Genomic DNA, 21,159 nt, shown 5'->3' on the forward strand with positions numbered 1-21,159 from the left:
CAAAATGAATACTAATGTAAACCTCCATCGAAATTTATATTGTCCACACTGAAAATGAGAAGAAAAAATGGATGGTGTTACCTTATATTGTCTCTTCATGTGCAAGCATTTGATGAGTTAATTGGACCTAATGATTGCTAATGTTTGATGAGTTGGATTGGAATTGGAATTGGAATGAAGATAACCAGATAGTTCTGTCAAAGTAGGAAATGTGCTAAATGAAGGGTCAATTAGGTTAGGTTTGGCACAAGAATACCTAAAAATGGGATTGAAAATAACTATTACATATGTTATGCTAGAGTCTAACTGTACTAAAAGTGAAACAAAGCTGATGATTCTTTGGGCCATTCACTATTTTGTATACATTTTAATTTTAGTATATGAAACCCACTCAAATGATAGACTGTTTAATTTGGTGAAATCAAGTAAAAGTTTGACCGATGCATACATAAACAAGGACTATCATACATAAATAATTCTCAAATATAATGATTAAATGGAGTTAATTCATGCATCTTATCATGAGAGGATTACGTGATAACATTATTTTTATTATATGCTGAGTATAAAACAGTGTATAGCTTATATCACTCACATTACACACGCTAAAATAATCTAATTGTAAAACTTAAAAATAATAATAATAATAAAAAAACTTAAAATAATATTATATGAACTAGTAAATGACAACAATTTAATTTGATCAATAGAGAACATTAAAGTTTGATTAATCCCTTCAATTTGCAATAAATGGATGGATTTTGATTATTCAATTATAAATTTGAATTCGGGTTCTTTCTTTATTTATATGAACTAGTAAATGACAACAATTTAATTTGATCAATAGAGAACATTAAAGTTTGATTAATCCCTTCAATTTGCAATAAATGGATGCATTTTGATTATTCAATTATAAATTTGAATTTGGGTTCTTTCTTTAATTTTCTTTTGGGAATTCGACCCGACCCGACCCGACCATAGTGTAAAACAAAATAGGAGAAAGCCAAAATAAATACTACTCCATAAAACAAAAAATTTCCGCTGCCGGGACTCGAACCCGGTGCTCTCTTGGAAAGAGAGCCAAAGACCAAGTCGTTGTTCAAGTTTGCTACAGCGGAGGATTTGTTGGTGTAGCATTCCAATTTAATTTTCTACTAAAAAAAAGAAGGGCACAAATCCACTGTCTCGCCTCTAATCGATCAATTATACATACATACATATATACATACATATATACATATATATATATATGTATCAGTTCAACCAAGAATTGAATTGAAGTCCAATTGTTGTTGCTCATCTTCTTCGTGCTGTGATGGTCTCAAATCCATCAACCATTGACATTTCGTCCTGGGATGGAACCCTCTCCTCACGTGACTTCTGTCTTGCGGCACGTGCTTTCTCTGATATATGGAAAACCTCCAATCCTGCTCTGCCCTCAATGGTCATGGGTAGTCCCTTCTCCAAAACTACCTCTCATTGCTCCCCATCAAGTTAGTCTTTTTTTTCCCATCATTCTAAATACTCTCTCTCTCTCTCTCTCTCTCTCTCTCTATATATATATATATATATATATATATTAAATCTCTCTCTGTATGTATACATATATCAGGTAGAAGGGTATTTATTGCTAGAGAATGTGATTCTTCCCAGGTTTAGTGAGGTTGGGTCTTTATATTTTAACTTGGAATCAATCAGCTCTATATTGGGTGTGTTTAATTTGCTATGTTAATCACATTATGAGACTCTTTTTTGCAGGAAGATCATGATGAAGGAAGTCATACTCAAAAAGAAGAGCCCAGTTGTTCTGATCAGGATGAGCCTATTGATAGTGCCATTTTGGTATGTATAATTTTGGTGATTTTATTGTTTCAGCTTTCTTATTTTTATAAAACATTAAAATATCGAATTGGACACAGATAATGATACTAGGAGTTATATTTTACTAAATAGCTCAGTTTTTTTTTTTTTTTTTCTTTGGTCCCTTCTATGATGCTCTTGAAAGATATAATTGTTCTATTTGCTAGGTAAAGAGCTGTGGTGGTGAATTACATCACTATGACTTCCATATTGTGTACAGCACTTCATATCGTGTCCCAGTGCTATATTTTCGTGCTTATTGCAGTGGTATGTACATCCATATGCAACTTTTTATGAAGAGAGTATCATTTTAATGTTTTTACAAAACAACATGTAACAATGTGCATCAAATTTACTTTTCATACATGTGGTGCAAACATGTGCAAATAAATCTAATTCTCATGCCAAAAATTCTCTTAGTAATATGATGAAGCTAATAATAACCCAAAAATTCTCTTAGTTACATTGACTTTCTATTTATGGGAGTAGAAATTATATCATGGGTGAGTGGCTAGGAAACTAGATGATTTCCTAGGTTTTAGACAATAGAGTATGCGGTTTTGCGCTGACTAGAAATTATATATTTTATAACATGCTCTAAAGTGTAATGCTTTTCAGCTGGATTTAATTGTCATTGATTTTTCAAAAATATTACCATGATATCATATATTTCACTAATGTATTCTATATTCTGAGTTGGTTTGATCTTTTTTCTTTTCTCCTCTCTCTCTCATACACACACACACACATATATATGCAAGATGTCTCTTTGTTTGGCATCACTATATAAGTATATATAAATCTTGATATTTATGAACCTTTTCATGAAATTTTCCAACTCAAATTTGATGCATAGAACATTGTTCAAATTTTATTTAGCAGCATGGTTTGAGAGGAATGCTTTGATTGTAATTATAACTCAAATAGCACGAGTCCACAAGACACTAAAAGGTTTTCACTCAAGGCTGTTTCCCTAAATTTGGTGAAGGCCAAATTCAAAGCTAGAACCTTTCCCACAGTTGCAGAATGTTTCAATTTATGCGCCTTCCGATTTTTAGATAAACCAATAAAGATATATGGTCTGATGAGGCTACTATGAAATATTTACTCATGGGTGGGGCAGGCTCGTCCATTTTCATTTATGTTTTAACTTGACTATGCTATGTTGAATTACTTGTTTCGCATATCCCACTCTCTGTCGATGCAACTAGCATATGCAAGACTAGATCTGCAAGTTGTTCGTGTTGGTAGGCAAGCGCCATAGGTAGATCGGGCAATTGAGTAGCTAGGTGCATATTCTTGGTTTGGATCATTGATCGCTCTTTCCTTTTTTTTCTTTCTACTCTCTTTTCTGTCTTTTTTTTTTATTTTTCTTTTCTTTCTTTTTCCCATTTTTGGGTCCGATGGCAATGAGTATACAATGAGATTCCCCTCCATGTCATTAACCCCCTACCTCAGGTCATCAACTGGTTATACTGCTTGTTAATTTCAAACTTTTTGGTAAGTGTTAACTTTTTTCAGCATTAAAACATTTCATATTCTGCTGTATTTTCATTCTTAATCCACTTATGTTGTTCTATAGTTATGGGAAAAGTTCGGTTATTTTCATGTCCATATACATGTGGTTATATGTCCCTGGTGAATCCATGCCAGGAAAGCACTCTCCTGAGATAGAGCCTCCACTTGCAATATTGGTTGTGGATTTATTAGACAATCTTATTTGAAACCTGTTTGAGATTGTTGTTGAACTACATAAAAGCACTCTCTCAATTAGTTTTTTTTTGTTTTGTTTCGTAACTAAAATAAGCACATGCAAAGGGTAGAGATTTTGATTGAAACTAAAGTTTAAAGCTATGTTACATGGACTCGGTTACTTGTATTGAGTACCTGTATGTATCCATGCATTGGACGTGTCAAACCTTCAAATAGGAGAACACATGGACACTGCTAAATACTCGTTTTATTTAATTATTTTATTTGATTTTTTAGAGTAAACTAATGTTTTATGTAACATAGTGTTCAATATAGACATTTAACTCATTTTAAAGTAATATTATAATAAAACTGAATGATTGGATATGCTTTTTAAGGCCATGTCCAACCAAAAGTGTCGTACACATATCCCATACCCGTGTCCGAGCAATATGTGTCCGACATGGGTACTTCACCACTTGTGAAGAGTCCATGTAACATAGATTTAAAGCTTTTAAAATTACGTTTTGAGTAGAGATTCTATGTTTTAGGTAACTGTTTTTCCTAAGCTCAATTTTTTATTGACAATTTTATTCCTAAATATACATATTTGTTGGTACATAAATTTTTTTTTTTGGTAACAAAGAATCAACCCACTCGCTAGCCACATTGGACTCCTAGATGGTTTGCAAACTCCGGATATATGCAATCATCGGTAAACCACATATATCATTTATGCCTATTAAATATGTTGGTGCATAAATATAAGAACACTCTATCAAACGGCAATATTTTTAAGTTAGTAATTGAAATGCTTTAAGAAATAGTGTTACTAAACAAATTAAAAAGTATTTTATTATAATGCATCACCAAACACATACCTTGCTTTCCACCGACAATAGTTTTATCGTACTTTTTTTGTTTCAACAACACCGCCAAACAAGCCCTTGGTTTAGTTCTGACTTTGTTCATACTGCAAGTGTTGTCTTCATTGGTATATCATTAATTCTTCTATACAATAATTCAATACGTAGATCAAGCTTGATTAATGATTTGTACTTATCCTCATTATATAGAATGCCTAAAATTTTTTTATCTATATATTTTTTTGATAATTAATTTTTGCATCCATATTGGGTGAATGATGTTAAGTTCAGGTTCTTAGTTCATATCAAGTTTATGTACTGATTATTGTTAAGTATGTAGATGGACAACCTTTGGTGTTGGATGATTTTGAAAAGGACCTTCCTGCCAATTCTGTGAAGGCGATAACAGAATCAAAATGGACCTTCATTACTCAGGAGGTAAATTTGTCTTATATTTCCTTCATTATCTCTCTTTTTTCTCTTCCAATTTACTTTCGAATATTGTGTTAAGAAAGAAGCTGTGGTGCATATGTTAGTTTTAAATTGTATTTGACATGTGCCATGGTAATCACTTTCCAATCTAGAACCTAGACCTTTTACCTAAAACTGTCTGGCACTTCCGTTTCCATTTCACTTTCAGGTTTGGTTCACCTGAAGCTGGAAGAACATGTTAATCACTAGAAAACTTGGTTCTGGACCATATGTTATCCATGTCGGTTGAACAACCAATGTGACAGGTGTCACAAGGGGTCCAATTTTATACCAAATTTACAACGCTGTGATAACACTTGATCACACCAATTCTCAACCAACCAATGCACACGAAGGTTCAATAAGGCACAAGGAACAACACATACACAATTGAAGGAACCAAGATTCCAACCTTTCTGTGCTTAACAATAGTGCAAGGCATAACTCGGTTAAGGATTTGCAACAAGCTTACAATGCACCCTCTCTCTGTTGTGCTTGCAGACCCTAGGAAACCTGTTTGTAGGCTAGTCAGAAAACCACCCACAGCTATCCACTCTCTTGTTGTTGATACCCCCAATGTTCCTAGGATTTGTTGCATTCATTAAAATCTGTCAACAAGGCTTGCACTTAACACCTGTCAACTACTAGCCTCCAACTACAAGGCTTGTGCTGGCACTAACCAGCATGTGCTACAAGGTCAAGGGCAGTTCTTCAGCAGCTACCTCTCCTAGTTATTTAGCATCAGATGTTGCCATGCAAGGAAAGGTGGTTTCTTGGCACACCCCCACTTCCTATCAGGTAAACACGTGTGAGGAATTTGCAGAGAATGACCCACAATCGCTTGCAAAACTGCCAGCAACTCTGTGCATGTCACTTGTCTCAGGTCAATGCGCCTATAATCAACCTTTCAAATCAATGACATCACCCAGTCGATGGTCTTGGGCATGCCTCTAGTATGCTTTGTGCCACCAACTGATTTGATGCCTTTGTTTCTTGACCACAAGCCCAACGTCGTGCTCACATGCTTGTTAAGACTTGATTACTTGGACAAAGCTCAATGACATGTCTTGCCTCGGGTATTTGGGCACAACACAACACCATGCCCTCAATAGCCATCCACCACCAACTTGGTCTGCCAAATGGGTGCTGCCTCCTTCAGCTAGGCTTGGGCTTGTCAAGCCACCATGTCTCTCTAGCCCACATGTCCTTCAAGCCACAAAACCTTGCTCATGGTATGTTAGCACCACTAGACCCATACATGCTTGGCATGCCATGCCAGCACACAACTTGGGGCATATATCTATGTCCGCCCGCCCTTGGGATTGTGCCATCACTCGCTGGCCACCATGTGTTGCTGCCACCATTGAGTGGTGCACATGCCAAGCCTAACACAAATGAAAAAAAAAAAAAATAATAATCAAAGAGACCCGATAAAGATTGAAACCCATTACCAAAAGAGACGAGTTCATAGAGACCCAAAACAAAGATTGAAACCCATCGACAAAGAGACCCATTATATACTATATATTTGGAATGCTAGTATTATACATATTACTTAAATCGTCCCAAAATCAGTTCAGGATAATAATCCAAAATCTAGAACCCAAAAACCATACCCTAGAAAATGTCATTGTGGGAGAGGTTGTGGCTGTGGCCGTGGCCATTGTGGGAGGAGGTGTGGTGGCCATGAAATACGTATATGTGTATATATATTCTTATTATATGTGTTACTAATTACAACACTCGTGCGGTTGTAATTATAGGGATAAAATAGTCATTTGACATACTCAAATATTTTAAGCATTTTAAATAATATAATAAAGCGGGTAGATAAGTAAATTAATATATTCTAACATAGGGGGTCTTTGCAAAAAAAAATGACAAACTTTAAGTTTATTGCAGTTAGGTCAAATATCAGAGATCATTGTAATTTATCCTTATTTTAATAGGAGTAGCCCATCTATTTATAAAATTATTAATAACGAAATCATATATTATATTTAATTAGGTGACTATATTAATGACACTGCGCAATCAACATCTACTCCTATAATAGTGTCCTGAGCCTAGATTCTTCGGAGCTGTATATTTGACACATCTTATGGGAAGTCATGTTAAGAGTCCATAAAGTAGAGATAGTTTCTGAGTTCCCTCGTCACCTTTCGAAGGTAAGCTAATTATCTAGGTACACAAAAACATTTCAACTTTTAGACGCCATTGTTAATGACGTTGGGGCTCCCCTTACATGGTGAGAGCTGAGAGGGGGATTCCAGCCTTCCAGAACATATTATAGAAGATATGAAAAGTAAAGGGTGAGTTACGAGTAGGGGTGGCAAAATGGGTCACAACCCATCAATCCGCCTATATTTGTCCCCTTTTTAATAATTTTGGGTGAACTATATTTAAAATGGGTTAAAAATAAGTTGAGTAATTTTTAACCACTTAATTTGAGGGTCAAGATGGATTGGATATGGAAATTCATATTCAACTCATATTTCATCCATCACATAATAAATACAGAACACACATCTATTCTATATTGTATTCAACTCATTTCTCTCTCTCTCAAATTCTCACTCACGATCCTCTCTCTCAAAATTTATCTCTCATCAATCCCCTTTCTTTGTGTTTCTCTTTCTAGAAATTTTTTCTTTTTCCTTCACTTCTCTTTCTCTAAAACGAGTTGATAAATATTAGTGCATTTGAGATTGTTTTTTTAATTTGTTATTAAATAAAATTTTAAAACCTTCCGAAAAGAAATAATTAAAAAAATTAAAAATAAAAAATAATTTAAAAAGTAAAAAAATTTAAAATTTAAAAAATAATTAAAAAGTAATTTAAAATTTTAAAAAATAAAAAAATAATAATTAAAAAAAAAGTTAAAAAAATAATAATCAATAAGTTCACGGGTCATAATGGGTTGACCCTATACATTTTGACCCGTCAATATTCAACCCGTCTGAGTCTTGGCCCATATTTGACCCGCCCATTTTTAACTCCGTCCAACTCACCCATTTGCCATCCTTAGTTACGAGAGTAAGGAACGCGAGAGTTTTCTATCTTAGCTTAGCTAGTAAAGAACAATTCTACTTTTAGAGGTAATTGTTATGAGCATGCATGTCAAATAATGAGAAGTCATGTTACGTTTTGAGCCACATCAATTAGTCTACCCTGCATCCATTTTGCCCCATGCCAACGAGTTTGCCTCTCCAAACATGCTTCTGTTTCTGTACGTTCATGCTTACATCTCCATGTCACAGTTGAGTGCTCTGCCAGCCTTTGGATCACCTGTGACATACCCTGCATACTGATCAAAATCTACGCCATCTGGTTGCCCTAGCAAAGCGTCGATCTTGTCAGCTTGCATCAACCCATCTTGGGGACCAATGTACACATCAGAGTACTCTTCTGTGGCATGTAATTCTGCCCATGAATCTGAAACAGGGGGGTTTGGTGATCTTCTGGACTTGATCAACCTGTGAAGGTTTGCGGCCTGACTGGCATGACGACTTGAACTAACGAACGCCAAAAAGCAGATAGTGAAGAGCACCAAAGTGAGGCCTGTAGGTTTTTTCATATTCTTGCTTCTTAGCATGCATGTGTGCTAGTGTTCATAACAGAGACAATATGATATATAGTTAAGAAGGACGATAATATTGAGAAATCTTCTTTGTTTTTTCTTTGGTCCTTTGTTTGTTCATGGTGATTTTGGGGTCTACAATTAATCCCAAAAGTCAAACTTGCCGGCTATGGTTTCTATGGTGCTTGATTGCATTATGTTCTTAGTTTGCTTCTTTTAAGTTTTATATATGAATGATTCGTATCATTGTGTTTGGCTTATTATTGTTTTTTTTGTTAGACAAGACCATCTAATATAATCAAATGCAGCTTTATTATGGAAAATGACAATCACAATTAGTTATATTAGTGGTCAATTACAAAACAAATAAGCCTTTGTAGGAATATTTAGTTAGACCCTATGTGCTTGCAACCTGTAAAGAAGACAAGTTAATAAGCTAATTCCCAAGTTGTTGTCATCCCAATCCAAATTCATTATCTAGTCACGTGAGTCCTTTTTATCTCATATCAAAATTTTAAATCAGCGGTGAGTTTATTGTAAATCCTTACTAGTGAGGATCTAAGTATTGTCTGATAAATAATATACTATTAAAGAGAGTAGATAAGTAAATTCACATTATATTCTGACATAGTGTGTCTTTGCAAAAAAATGACAAACCTTAGGTTTATTTGCAATTAGGCCAAATATCAAGAGAGGTCAATGTGATTTACCCTTATTTTAATAGAAGTTGGCCCACCTACTTATAAAATTACGGATAATGAGATCATATGTTATATTTAATTAGTTGAGTATACTAATGACATCGCGCAATTAATGTCTACTCTTATAATAGTGTCTTGAGCCTAGATTCTCTGAGCTGTATGTTTGACAGATCTTATGGGAAGTCATGTTAGAGTCCATAAAGCAGAGATAGTTTCTGAGTTCCCTCGTCACTTTTTGAAGGTGAGCTAATTATCTAGATACACAAAGACATTTCTACTTTTAGATGACATTGTTAATGACATTGGGGCTCCCCTTACATGGTGAGAGGGAGGGTGAGATTCCAGTCTTCTAGAACAAATTATAGAAGATATGAAAGGGAAAGAGTAAGGAACAATTCTACTTTTAGAGGTACTTGTTATGAGCATGCATGCCAAATAATGAGTAAGGCATGTTATATTTTGGGCCACTGATGAGCGCTGAAAAGTACACATTTAAACCCCTTAAGCTTGAGTATTCTAGGACATTTATCTATCTTATTTACCCGTGTTAGTACTTATTTGTGTTTTTATCTATTTCAGGTCAATAATGTTAAAATGGGCTAAAAATGAGTTCTTAAGGCCTTTTTGGAGTCAAACTAAGTCTTAGCGATGATCCGGAGCAAAAAGAGGCTGATTTGGAGCAAAAAGAAGCTGATACTGAAAAGCTGAAAAGTTGGATGGATCGCAGAAAAAGTTAGATCGATCGAACTTTTAGTTGGATCGATCAGAAAAGTTGGATCGATCGAAAAATAAGTTGGATCGATCGAAAAAGTTGGATCGATCGAAAATAAGTTGGATCGATCGAACTGGACATGCTGGCAGCAAGCTGTCACTTTTTCCGTGCGCGCCCAAAAGTTCACCTACCAAAAAGTTGCGGGATTAGATATTTTTGGGCATATATTCTAGACTTAGTGACTAAAAAAAGGACCTTCTATATAAAGGGAAGCAACCCATTTGTAAAAAAGGATTCTTTAGGCTTTTTATCATTTTTATTTTCTACATTGTAATTATTTTTTCTCTAGAAAAGTTAGAGATTAGGGTTAGAAGAAAAGAGAGAAGTGGAGGCACATCTCAAAAACACATCTCTAAATCCACTATCTCTCCATCTCTAGAGCTTCAAAGAAGAAGAAGAAGAAGAGGAAGAAGAAGATAGAGCCATGTTTGGAGCTTGATTCCATGACTACATCCACCTCCTCCATGATTAACTAGATCTACACTTAGGGCTTGGATGAGCCCTTAGTCTTGTGTAATCTTAACCCTTGTATTTCTATTTTTGGGGATTTTTATATATATTGTTGTGATTAGTGTTCTAACCTTGTGAATGTCATGAATCTTGGTATATTTCTATGATTTCCATGGTCTAATTCTTCCTATTAATTCTCTAGTTTATTTACATGTCTATATGTGATTAAATTAGGAATTATGTCTCACATGATTCATATGGGTTAATTCTTCCATTGATTCTCTATTTTAATTACATGTTGTCTTATGTGTGATTATTTGGGGAATTGATCTCTACACTAGTTTTTCTATATTAATTGCATGTCTATGTGTGATTGATTGAAAATCTAGTGATGGCTAGACATTAGTGCTTAATGGAATGCTCTTGTTATGTCTCTTGATGGTTCATACTTATTCCTTGATGGATTGTACCTCTCCCTTAGTTTATTTTCATGCTAGTAGTGTAGTTGTAGTGTAGTGTTAGGTGGGGGAGACAATTCATGCTTGTTCTTTGATGTTCCATGTTTTTGAATGCAAGAAGCATATGCTCTAATATTGTGGTGTAATGGAATTTTGAGCTTAATGAATGATTAATGACTAGTTATGATATGTTGTATCTTTCACATGTGTTTAGACAATTTATTCCTCTCTCAATAGATATATTGTGGCCTCTCACATGATGTTTAGATAATACATGTTTAACTAAGTCATCCTTGTGAATTATTTGGACTATGAGCTTAATGAAATGTTTAATGACTTGATTTGATATTTTGTTCTCTTCACATGTTGTCTAGACAATATATTCCTCTTCCAATAGATATATTGTGGCCTTTCACATGTTGTTTAGACATTATACACTTGTTGAGTCACCTTTGCTAGTCGAACCAATTTTGTTCACAACAATGTATTCCCCATTAATGGAAAGCAAGTGGTTAATTACACAAGCTTAGTGGTGATTCCAACACCCTAAGTCCTCTCTTCTCATCTCTTAAATCCCTATCTCTACTTAGTTTTATTTTTATTGCATTTTAATTAATTATTTTCTAGAAGTAATCAACCAACCCAACTCTCTTTTGCAATCATTTGGTACGCTAGAGTCGAAGTTGAAATTCCAACACGTATAATCCATTGGGACGATCCCTACTCACTCTTGCTACGTTAGTAGTGGTGTTGGTAGTGGTTTTTATAAATTTAAATTTGACATAAAAGGCTTTTCTTGAACCACACATTCACTACATTTAGTTTGGCGTATTGGAACGGCCGTCGTCAGCCACATCAATTAGTCTACTCTGCATCCATTTTGCCCCACGCCAACGAGTTTACCTCTCCAAACATGCTTCCGTTTCTGTAAATTCATGCTTACATCTCCATGTATCCAGGTCTTAAACCGCCATCTTCCCCAACTCCGGCAAAGCTTCGAAGTTGATGCTGACTTTGTCAATTTGGATTGGTACCTGTTGATGCTTCAAAGCTCATTCCATACCAAGAAGCAAGCAACTTTTCTTGTGTTTACCCTAGTGATTTGTATACTTCCCAATTTTGATATACCTATTTCTGTAGCTTATATTGAATGGCCACATTCTTCTGAGTAAATTTATGTTTCAATGGCCTCACTCTAGTGTATATAACATATGGTAACACAGAGGGTTTGGAATGTTGATGAGTAATGAAATAATTTCATTTTTCTAGCTTTGTGTATTTGTGTATCATATGAGAATGCAAATCCATTGAGATAAAAATAGAAATTTAAGAGCATGTCATGTAGAGAGGGCGGTATCCTCAGGGTCTCTCCAGCCATTGAATCATCTATCAGGTTAGTCCCACTACCACATTCAACGACTGAAAAACCCGAAATACAATACATTCGGGATACTCACATAATCATCGATACATAATCATCGATGCAAAATGAATACTAGTGTAAACCTCCATCGAAATTTATATTGTCCACACTGGAAATGGAAAGAAAAAATGGATGGTGTTACCTTATTTTGTCTTTTCATGTGCAAGCATTTGATGAGTTAATTGGACCTAATGATTGCTAATGTTTGATGAGTTGGATTGGAATTGGAATGAAGATAACCAGACGGTTCTGTCAAAGTAGGAAATGTGCTAAATGAATGGTCAATTAGGAAATGAAGGGTCAATTAGGTTAGGTTTGGCACAAGAATACCTAAAAATGGGATTGAGAATAACTACTACATATGTTATGCTAGAGTCGAACTGTAGTAAAAGTGAAACAAAGCTGATGATTTTTTGGGCCATTCACTATTTTGTTTACATTTTAATTTTAGTATATGAAACCCACTCAAATGATAGACTGTTTAATTTGGTGAAATGAAGTAAAAGTTTGATCGATTTCTACAATTTGCACCAATTGAATTTAAATTCAAATTTTAACCATACAATCTTTATGTCATTCTCTTTCAAAAGGATAGATGTATATTTCTATATTACTGCATATTAGAAAGAAAAACAAAACAAAAAAAAAAAAAAAAGCTTATTGTCATATATGCATGCATAAACAAGGACTATCATACATAAATAATTCTCAAATTTAATGATTAAATGGAGTTAACTCATGCATCTTATCATGAGAGGATTACCCTGATAACATTATTTTTATTGTATGCTGAGTATAAAAATAGTGTACATCTTATATCACCCAAGTTACTCACGCTAAAATAATCTAATTGTAAAAATTAAAAATAATAATAATAATAATAAAAGCTTTAAATAAAATTATATGAAGTAGTAAATGACAACAATTTAATTTGATCAAATAAAATCAATAGAGAACATTAAAGTTTGATTAATCCCTTCAATTTGCAATAAATGGATGGATTTTGAGTATTCAATTATAAATTTGAATTCGGGTTCTTTCTTTATTTTTCTTTTTGGAATCCGATCCGACCCGACCATAGTGTAAAACAAAAAAAGGAGAAAGCCAAAATAAATACTACTCCCTAAAACAAAAAAAAATTCCGCTGCCGGGACTCGAACCCGGAGCTCTCTTGGAAAGAGAGCCAAAGACCAAATCATTGTTTAAGTTTGCTACAGCGGATGATTTGTTGGTGTTCCATTCCAATTTAATTTTGTACTTTAAAAAAACAAGAAGCGCACCTCGCCTCTAAAATCGATCAGTTATACATACATATATATATATATATATATATCAGTTCAACCCTGAATTGAATTGAAGTCCGATTGTTGTTGCTCATCTTCTTCGTGCTGTGATGGTCTCAAATCCATCAACCATTGACACTTCGTCCTGGGATGGAACCCTCTCCTCACGTGACTTCTGTCTTGCGGCACGTGCTTTCTCTGATATATGGAAAACCTCCAATCCTGCTATGCCTCAATGGTCATGGGTAGTCCCTTCTCCAAAACTACCTCTCATTGCTCCCCATCAAGTTAGTCTTTTTTTTCCCATCATTCTAAATACTCTCTCTCTCTCTCTCTCTCTCTCTCTCTCTATATATATATATATATATATATATATATTAAATCTCTCTCTGTATGTATACATATATCAGGTAGAAGGGTATTTATTGCTAGAGAATGTGATTCTTCCCAGGTTTAGTGAGGTTGGGTCTTTATATTTTAACTTGGAATCAATCAGCTCTATATTGGGTGTGTTTAATTTGCTATGTTAATCACATTATGAGACTCTTTTTTGCAGGAAGATCATGATGAAGGAAGTCATACTCAAAAAGAAGAGCCCAGTTGTTCTGATCAGGATGAGCCTATTGATAGTGCCATTTTGGTATGTATAATTTTGGTGATTTTATTGTTTCAGCTTTCTTATTTTTATAAAACATTAAAATGTCGAATTGGACACAGATAATGATACTAGGAGTTATATTTTACTAAATAGCTCAGGTTTTTTTTTTTTTTCTTTGGTCCCTTCTATGATGCTCTTGAAAGATATAATTGTTCTATTTGCTAGGTAAAGAGCTGTGGTGGTGAATTACATCACTATGACTTCCATATTGTGTACAGCACTTCATATCGTGTCCCAGTGCTATATTTTCGTGCTTATTGCAGTGGTATGTACATCCATATGCAACTTTTTATGAAGAGAGTATCATTTTAATGTTTTTACAAAACAACATGTAACAATGTGCATCAGATTTACTTTTCATACATGTGGTGCAAACATGTGCAAATAAATCTAATTCTCATGCCAAAAATTCTCTTAGTAATATGATGAAGCTAATAATAACCCAAAAATTCTTTTAGTTACATTGACTTTCTATTTATGGGAGTAGAAATTATATCATGGGTGAGTGGCTAGGAAACTAGATGATTTCCTAGGTTTTAGACAATAGAGTATGCGGTTTTGCGCTGACTAGAAATTATATATTTTATAACATGCTCTAAAGTGTAATGCTTTTCAGCTGGATTTAATTGTCATTGATTTTTCAAAAATATTACCATGATATCATATATTTCACTAATGTATTCTATATTCTGAGTTGGTTTGATCTTTTTTCTTTTCTCCTCTCTCTCTCATACACACACACACACATATATATGCAAGATGTCTCTTTGTTTGGCATCACTATATAAGTATATATAAATCTTGATATTTATGAACCTTTTCATGAAATTTTCCAACTCAAATTTGATGCATAGAACATTGTTCAAATTTTATTTAGCAGCATGGTTTGAGAGGAATGCTTTGATTGTAATTATAACTCAAAGACACTAAAACCTTTCCCACAGTTGCAGAATGTTTCAATTTATGCGCCTTCCGATTTTTAGATAAACCAATAAAGATATATGGTCTGATGAGGCAACTATGAAATATTTACTCATGGGTGGGGCAGGCTCGTCCAATTTCATTTATGGTTTAACTTGACTATGTTATGTTGAATTACTTGTTTCGCATATCCCACTTTCTGTCAATACAACTAGCATATGCAAGACTAGATCTGCAAGTTGTTCTTGTTGGTAGGCAAGCGACATAGGTAGATAGGGCGATTGAGCGTGAGCAGTAGCTAGGTGCATATCCTTGGTTTGGAGCATTGATCGCTCTTTCCTTTTTTTTCTTTCTACTCTCTTTTCTGTCTTTTTTTTAAATTTTTCTTTTCTTTCTTTTTCCCATTTTTGGGTCCGATGGCAATGAGTATACAATGAGATTCCCCTCCATGTCATTAACCCCCTACCTCAGGTCGTCAACTGGCTATACTGCTTGTTAATTTCAAACTTTTTGGTAAGTGTTAACTTTTTTCAGCATTAAAACATTTCATATTCTGCTGTATTTTCATTCTTAATCCACTTATGTTGTTCTATAGTTATGGGAAAAGTTCGGTTATTTTCATGTCCATATACATGTGGTTATATGTCCCTGGTGAATCCATGCCAGGAAAGCACTCTCCTGAGATAGAGCCTCCACTTGCAATATTGGTTGTGGATTTATTAGACAATCTTATTTGAAACCTGTTTGAGATTGTTGTTGAACTACATAAAAGCACTCTCTCAATTAGTTTTTTTTTCGTAACTAAAATAAGCACATGTAAAGGGTAGAGATTTTGATTGAAACAAAAGTTTAAAGCTATGTTACATGGACTCCGGTACGTGTATTGAGTACCAGTATGTATCCATGCAGTGGACGTGTCAAACCTTCAAATAGGAGAACACATGGACACTGCTAAATACTCGTTTTTTGTAATTATTTTATTTGATTTTTTAGAGTAAACTAATGTTTTATGTAACATAGTGTTCAATATAGACATTTAACTCATTTTAAAGTAATAATATAATAAAACTGAATGATTGGATATGCTTTTTAAGGCCATGTCCAACCAAAGGTGTCGTACACATATCCCATACCCATGTCCGAGCAATATGTGTCCGACACGGGTACTTCACCACTTTTGAAGAGTCCATCTAACATAGGTTTAAAGCTCTTAAAATTACGTTTTGAGTAGAGATTCTATGTTTTAGGTAACTGTTTTTCCTTCTCTCAATTTTTTATAGACAATTTTATTCCTTAATATACATATTTGTTGGTACATAATTTTTTTTTTGTAACAAAGAATCAACCCACTCACTAGCCACATTGGACTCCTAGATGGTTTGCAAACTCCGGATATGTGCAATCATCGGTAAACCGCATATATCATTTATGCCCATTAAGTATGTTGGTGCATAAATATAAGAACACTCTATCGAAGGGCAATATTTTTAAGTTAGTAATTGAAATGCTTTAAGTAATAGTGTTACTAAACAAATTAAAAAGTATTTTATTATAATGCATCACCAAACACATACCTTGCTTTTCACCGACAATAGTTTTATCGTACTTTTTTTGTTTCAACAACACCGCCAAACAGGCCCTTGGTTTAGTTCTAACTTTGTTCATACTGCAAGTGTTGTCTTCATTGGTATATCATTAATTCTTCTATACAATAATTCAATACATAGATCAAGCTTGATTAATGATTTGTACTTATCCTCATTATATAGAATGCCTAAATTTTTTGCATCTATATATTTTTTTGATAATTATTTTTTGCATCTATATTGGGTGAATGATGTTAAGTTCAGGTTCTTAGTTCATATCAAGTTTATGTACTGATTATTGTTAAGTATGTAGATGGACAACCTTTGGTGTTGGATGATTTTGAAAAGGACCTTCCTGCCAATTCTGTGAAGGCAATAACAGAATCAAAATGGACCTTCATTACTCAGGAGGTAAATTTTTCTTATTTTTCCTTCATTATCTCTCTTTTTCTCTTCCAATTTACTTTCGAATATTGTGTTAAGAAAGAAGCTGTGGTGCATATGTTAGTTTTAAATTGTATTTGATATCTGCCATGGTAATCACTTTCCTTCTAGAACCTAGACTTTTTACCTAAAACTGTCTGGCACTTCCGTTTCCATTTCACTTTCAGGTTTGGGTCACCTGAAGCTGGAAGAACATGTTAATCACTAGAAAACTTGGTTCTGGACCATATGTTATCCATGTCGGTTGAACAACCAATGTGACAGGTGTCACAAGGGGTCCAATTTTATACCAAATTTACAACGCTGTAATAACACTTGATCACACCAATTCTCAACCAACCAATGCACACGAAGGTTCAATAAGGCGCAACGAACAACACATACACAATTGTAGGAACCAAGATTCCAACCTTTCTGTGCTTAACAATAGTGCAAGGCATAACTTGGTTAAGGATTTGCAACAAGTTTAGAATGCACCCTCTCTCTGTTGTGCTTGCAGACCCTAGCAAACCTATTTGTAGGCTACTCAGAAAACCACCCACAGCTATCCATTCTCTTGTTGTCGATACCCCCAATTTTCCTAGGATTTGTTGCATTCATTAAAATCTGTCAACAAGGCTTGCATTTTACACCTGTCAACTACTAGCCTTCAACTACAAGGCTTGTGCTGGCACTAACCAGCATTTGCCACAAGGTCAAGGGCAGTTCTTCAGCAGCTACCTCTCCTAGTTATTTAGCATCAGATGTTGCCATGCAAGGAAAGGTGGTTTCTTGGCACACCCCCACTTCCTATTAGGTAAACACGTGTGAGGAATTTGCGGAGAATGACCCACAATCGCTTGCAAAACTGCCTGCAACTCTGTGCATGTCACTTGTCTCAGGTCAATGCGCCTATAATCAACCTTTCAAATCAATGACATTACCCAGTCGATGGTCTTGGTCATGCCTCTAGTATGCTTTGTGCCACCAACTGATTTGATGCCTTTGTTTCTTGACCACAAGCCCAACGTCGTGCTCACATGCTTGTTAAGACTTGATTACTTGGACAAAGCTCAATGACATGTCATGCCTCGGGTATTTGGGCACAACACAACACCATGCCCTCAATAGCCATCCACCGCCAACTTGGTCTGCCAAATGGGTGCTGCCTCCTTCAGCTAGGCTTGGGCTTGTCAAGCCACCATGTCCCTCTAGCCCACATGTCCTTCAAGCCACAACACCTTGCTCATGGTATGTTAGCACCACTAGACCCATACATGCTTGGCATGCCATGCCAGCACACAACTTGGGGCATATATCTATGTCTGCCTGCCCTTGGGATTGTGCCACCACTCACTGGCCACCATGTGTTGCTGCCACCATTGAGTGGTGCACATGCCAAGCCCAAGGCATGTTGGTTCTTTCTAAGCTTGCCAGCTAGGCATGCCAAACCTAGTTAAGTGGGTTTCAGAGCTAGGTTGAGAGACCAAACCCCCTATACTTGCACAAAACTAAAAGTTGCAGCTTTGACAGGAGGAAAGTCACCTATGCTTGAGGAGTTATCATTCCGTAATTAATTATGTAGATCTCCAAAATTCAAATTGTTTGTTGTAATGGCCTTCAATGGCTTGAGAATACTCCCATAATTTTTCCAAGTCCATTCTCCAAGTCTAAACCATAGTTTGAACCTTTCGTATTGGTACGAAATTGTCACTGCCGCCTCTGACCGCCGCCTACTTGTGTCCAAACTTGACTATGTGAGGTATAGCCAACCACCTTTGGCCCAGGCCATTGCTTGGGGAGATTATCATGGATCTAACAGCAGCCTGTGTGGCATGTTATAAGTAATTTATATGGCAGCATAGTTTGAAAATATTGAGGTGGAAGATTTTTAGTTTCTTTCTTCTCTCTTAAAGATTTTTTAGCTTCCCTGTCGTCAGCTCTAACTGTTAACTTTACCATGCAAACATTGTATTAATTCAGACTAAGAAACCATGATGAACGTGCTTAGTTTTCATAAATCTAGTGAAGCGCATTAATCTCAGATTGTCTGATGGTATGATGCCTGTTCTGTTTCAACGAGACTAATGGTCATTCCTGCTACTTCACTACAGAAGTGTTATTAAAATTAGATCCCTGATATCCTTGGAGTTATGGCTTTGATTAATTTGCACTATTCAACTTATTTGAAGGAACAAAATCATGTCTTTGCAGAAATTTCTTTCTTTGATATGGGTAGTTCTTTCTTTTGTTTGGCGTGTATGCTTACTAAAGTTGACAAGCTATTTCCTAACAGATTAGCTTGATCATATTTTACACATACACCCAGAAACTAGTTTATTTTGTGATTTTGATGTTCTGGGTAGGTGTTATAGTCCATAGAGATCTGTGGTCTTGTGTTTTGGAAGTCTTTGCATATCAGTATTTCCTCAATTGCTAACCAATGAAGTTTTTTTAACATTCTCGAACCAATTTTCAGTCATTGGGAATGTTGATACAATATCTTGAATGTTGTTAATTGTAGGAGCACCCATACTTGAACAGGCCATGGTACACACTACATCCATGTGGGACCAGTGAATGGATAAAGCTGCTTTTAACTGCCGAAGCTTCCATGGCTAAAGGTGCATGTGCAATTGAGAAATATCTGGTATCGTGGTTCTCAGTTGTTGGGCAGGTGATTGGTCTTAGGCTCCCCTTTGAAATGCTGAGTGATAATGCTCAGTTGTAGTTGATAACTAACGTTTGGATGAGACAGTCTATTAGTTTTAACATTTTTTTTTTTAGGATAGTTTAACAAGAATACAAGATTATTAAACACAATTCCAAAATCTCCTAGGCTAAATACATTTGTTGTATCTATATCACAAATAATTTTATTTATGATGAAATATTATTAGATCGTAGTTTATGGCACACATCGGTTTAAGTTTTACAAGAAAATGTATGATGTCATCCAGGTCTGACTACATGGTGGTGCTAGTGATATCTTGCAAGGCCAACTTTATTATGAAATAAACTCTGTTTTACTCTAATATTTTGGTTGACTCCTTTGAGCTGGTTGGGAAAGAGAGAAAATAACAGTATTCTTGCTGCAATTGGCCCATTTTGGCTCATTTTTTCTCCTCTAGCGGCTAAAGTGTGTAATATTAATTGAAATACCACTAGTTTCATGTTTTAGCTTATTATCTTGTTTGCTTATGTCCAATTCAGTGCATTATGCAACCATATTCTTTACACATGAAGAAATACGTGTTAGAAAATCTTCAAAAATTTGGGAATCTAAAGCTAGGCGGTACTAGGGATGGCATGATCACCAAATCCATGTTCTATAATTTGTTTCCTCAATTACAGGAGTTAAGCTCGGATTTTAAGCCCTTTTGAACGAATTCTTCATTAAAAATCTTCAAATGTATATATGCACAACATATTTACATATATATTCATGTTTCCAGCTATGCTTTCCATTCCGTATTTACCTTACATACACTGATATACACACACAGCACGTGCACAGAAAAATCTGCAGTGTGATAGAATATTGAGAGCTATGCACCATTTGAAACTGCCATGACTGCGTAATCCATGGTTTACTACTATAGTACCACGAGTGCTTCCTCTGTTGCATATGGTGAAGTACAGATCTTTTTAGTTCATTATCTTCATTAACTTTTGGCTGCAATAGTATGTTCTAGTGCATTTAGGATGTTCACGTTAAAGCATTACCGGAACTCCCATTTTCTGCTCCAGTGAACCTTGTGGAAATGTATTGATCAGAATGATCATTACAGCACATGATTTTGATCAGAGGGAATATGTTTAAAGGTAGACTTAGAGTCTGCATTTTCCGTTTGCAGTTTGCAGGTGATAAAGGTTCCCGTCTCAAAAAAATCAACACAAACAAGGTCATCTATCACTGACTTGAAGTCATACTAGAAAATATGTGTCCAAGCCTGCATATTGGCCCTACCGGCTTCACACCAATTTGGAAAGGACTTGCTAAGAATTTTAACCA

General features: G+C 35.2%; 2 protein-coding genes across 6 annotated transcripts; both read left to right on the forward strand.

The window, feature by feature from the left end:
* The first annotated feature begins 1,263 nt into the window (after positions 1-1,263).
* LOC132306567 (ubiquitin-like-conjugating enzyme ATG10) lies at positions 1,264-12,088 on the forward strand. 4 transcript variants are annotated; one of them, XM_059804001.1, is made up of 6 exons: positions 1,264-1,493; positions 1,613-1,663; positions 1,759-1,842; positions 2,028-2,127; positions 4,759-4,856; positions 11,810-12,086. In XM_059804001.1, the coding sequence occupies exons 1-6, from the start codon at positions 1,356-1,358 to the stop codon at positions 12,020-12,022; spliced, it is 684 nt and encodes a 227-aa protein (XP_059659984.1). In that variant the 5' UTR covers positions 1,264-1,355; the 3' UTR covers positions 12,023-12,086. The 4 variants fall into 4 exon arrangements, with proteins under 4 accessions (XP_059659984.1, XP_059659986.1, XP_059659985.1 ...); XM_059804003.1 differs by lacking the exon at positions 11,810-12,086 and adding an exon at positions 9,750-10,550; XM_059804002.1 differs by lacking the exon at positions 1,613-1,663 and having other exon boundaries at positions 11,810-12,088.
* Positions 12,089-13,567: 1,479 nt separating this feature from the next.
* LOC132306566 (ubiquitin-like-conjugating enzyme ATG10) lies at positions 13,568-20,050 on the forward strand. 2 transcript variants are annotated; one of them, XM_059803999.1, is made up of 6 exons: positions 13,568-13,843; positions 13,967-14,017; positions 14,113-14,196; positions 14,380-14,479; positions 17,035-17,132; positions 19,669-20,050. In XM_059803999.1, exons 1-6 carry the CDS (start codon positions 13,667-13,669, stop codon positions 19,873-19,875), a joined length of 717 nt encoding a protein of 238 aa, XP_059659982.1. In that variant the 5' UTR covers positions 13,568-13,666; the 3' UTR covers positions 19,876-20,050. The 2 variants fall into 2 exon arrangements, with proteins under 2 accessions (XP_059659982.1, XP_059659983.1); XM_059804000.1 differs by lacking the exon at positions 13,967-14,017 and having other exon boundaries at positions 13,569-13,843.
* Positions 20,051-21,159: the final 1,109 nt, after the last annotated feature.

The sequence above is a fragment of the Cornus florida genome, unplaced genomic scaffold (genome assembly GCF_030987335.1).
Source record: "Cornus florida cultivar Cherokee Brave unplaced genomic scaffold, ASM3098733v1 CherokeeBrave_3.0.0_Hap2_Chr05, whole genome shotgun sequence".
Taxonomy (NCBI): domain Eukaryota; kingdom Viridiplantae; phylum Streptophyta; class Magnoliopsida; order Cornales; family Cornaceae; genus Cornus; species Cornus florida.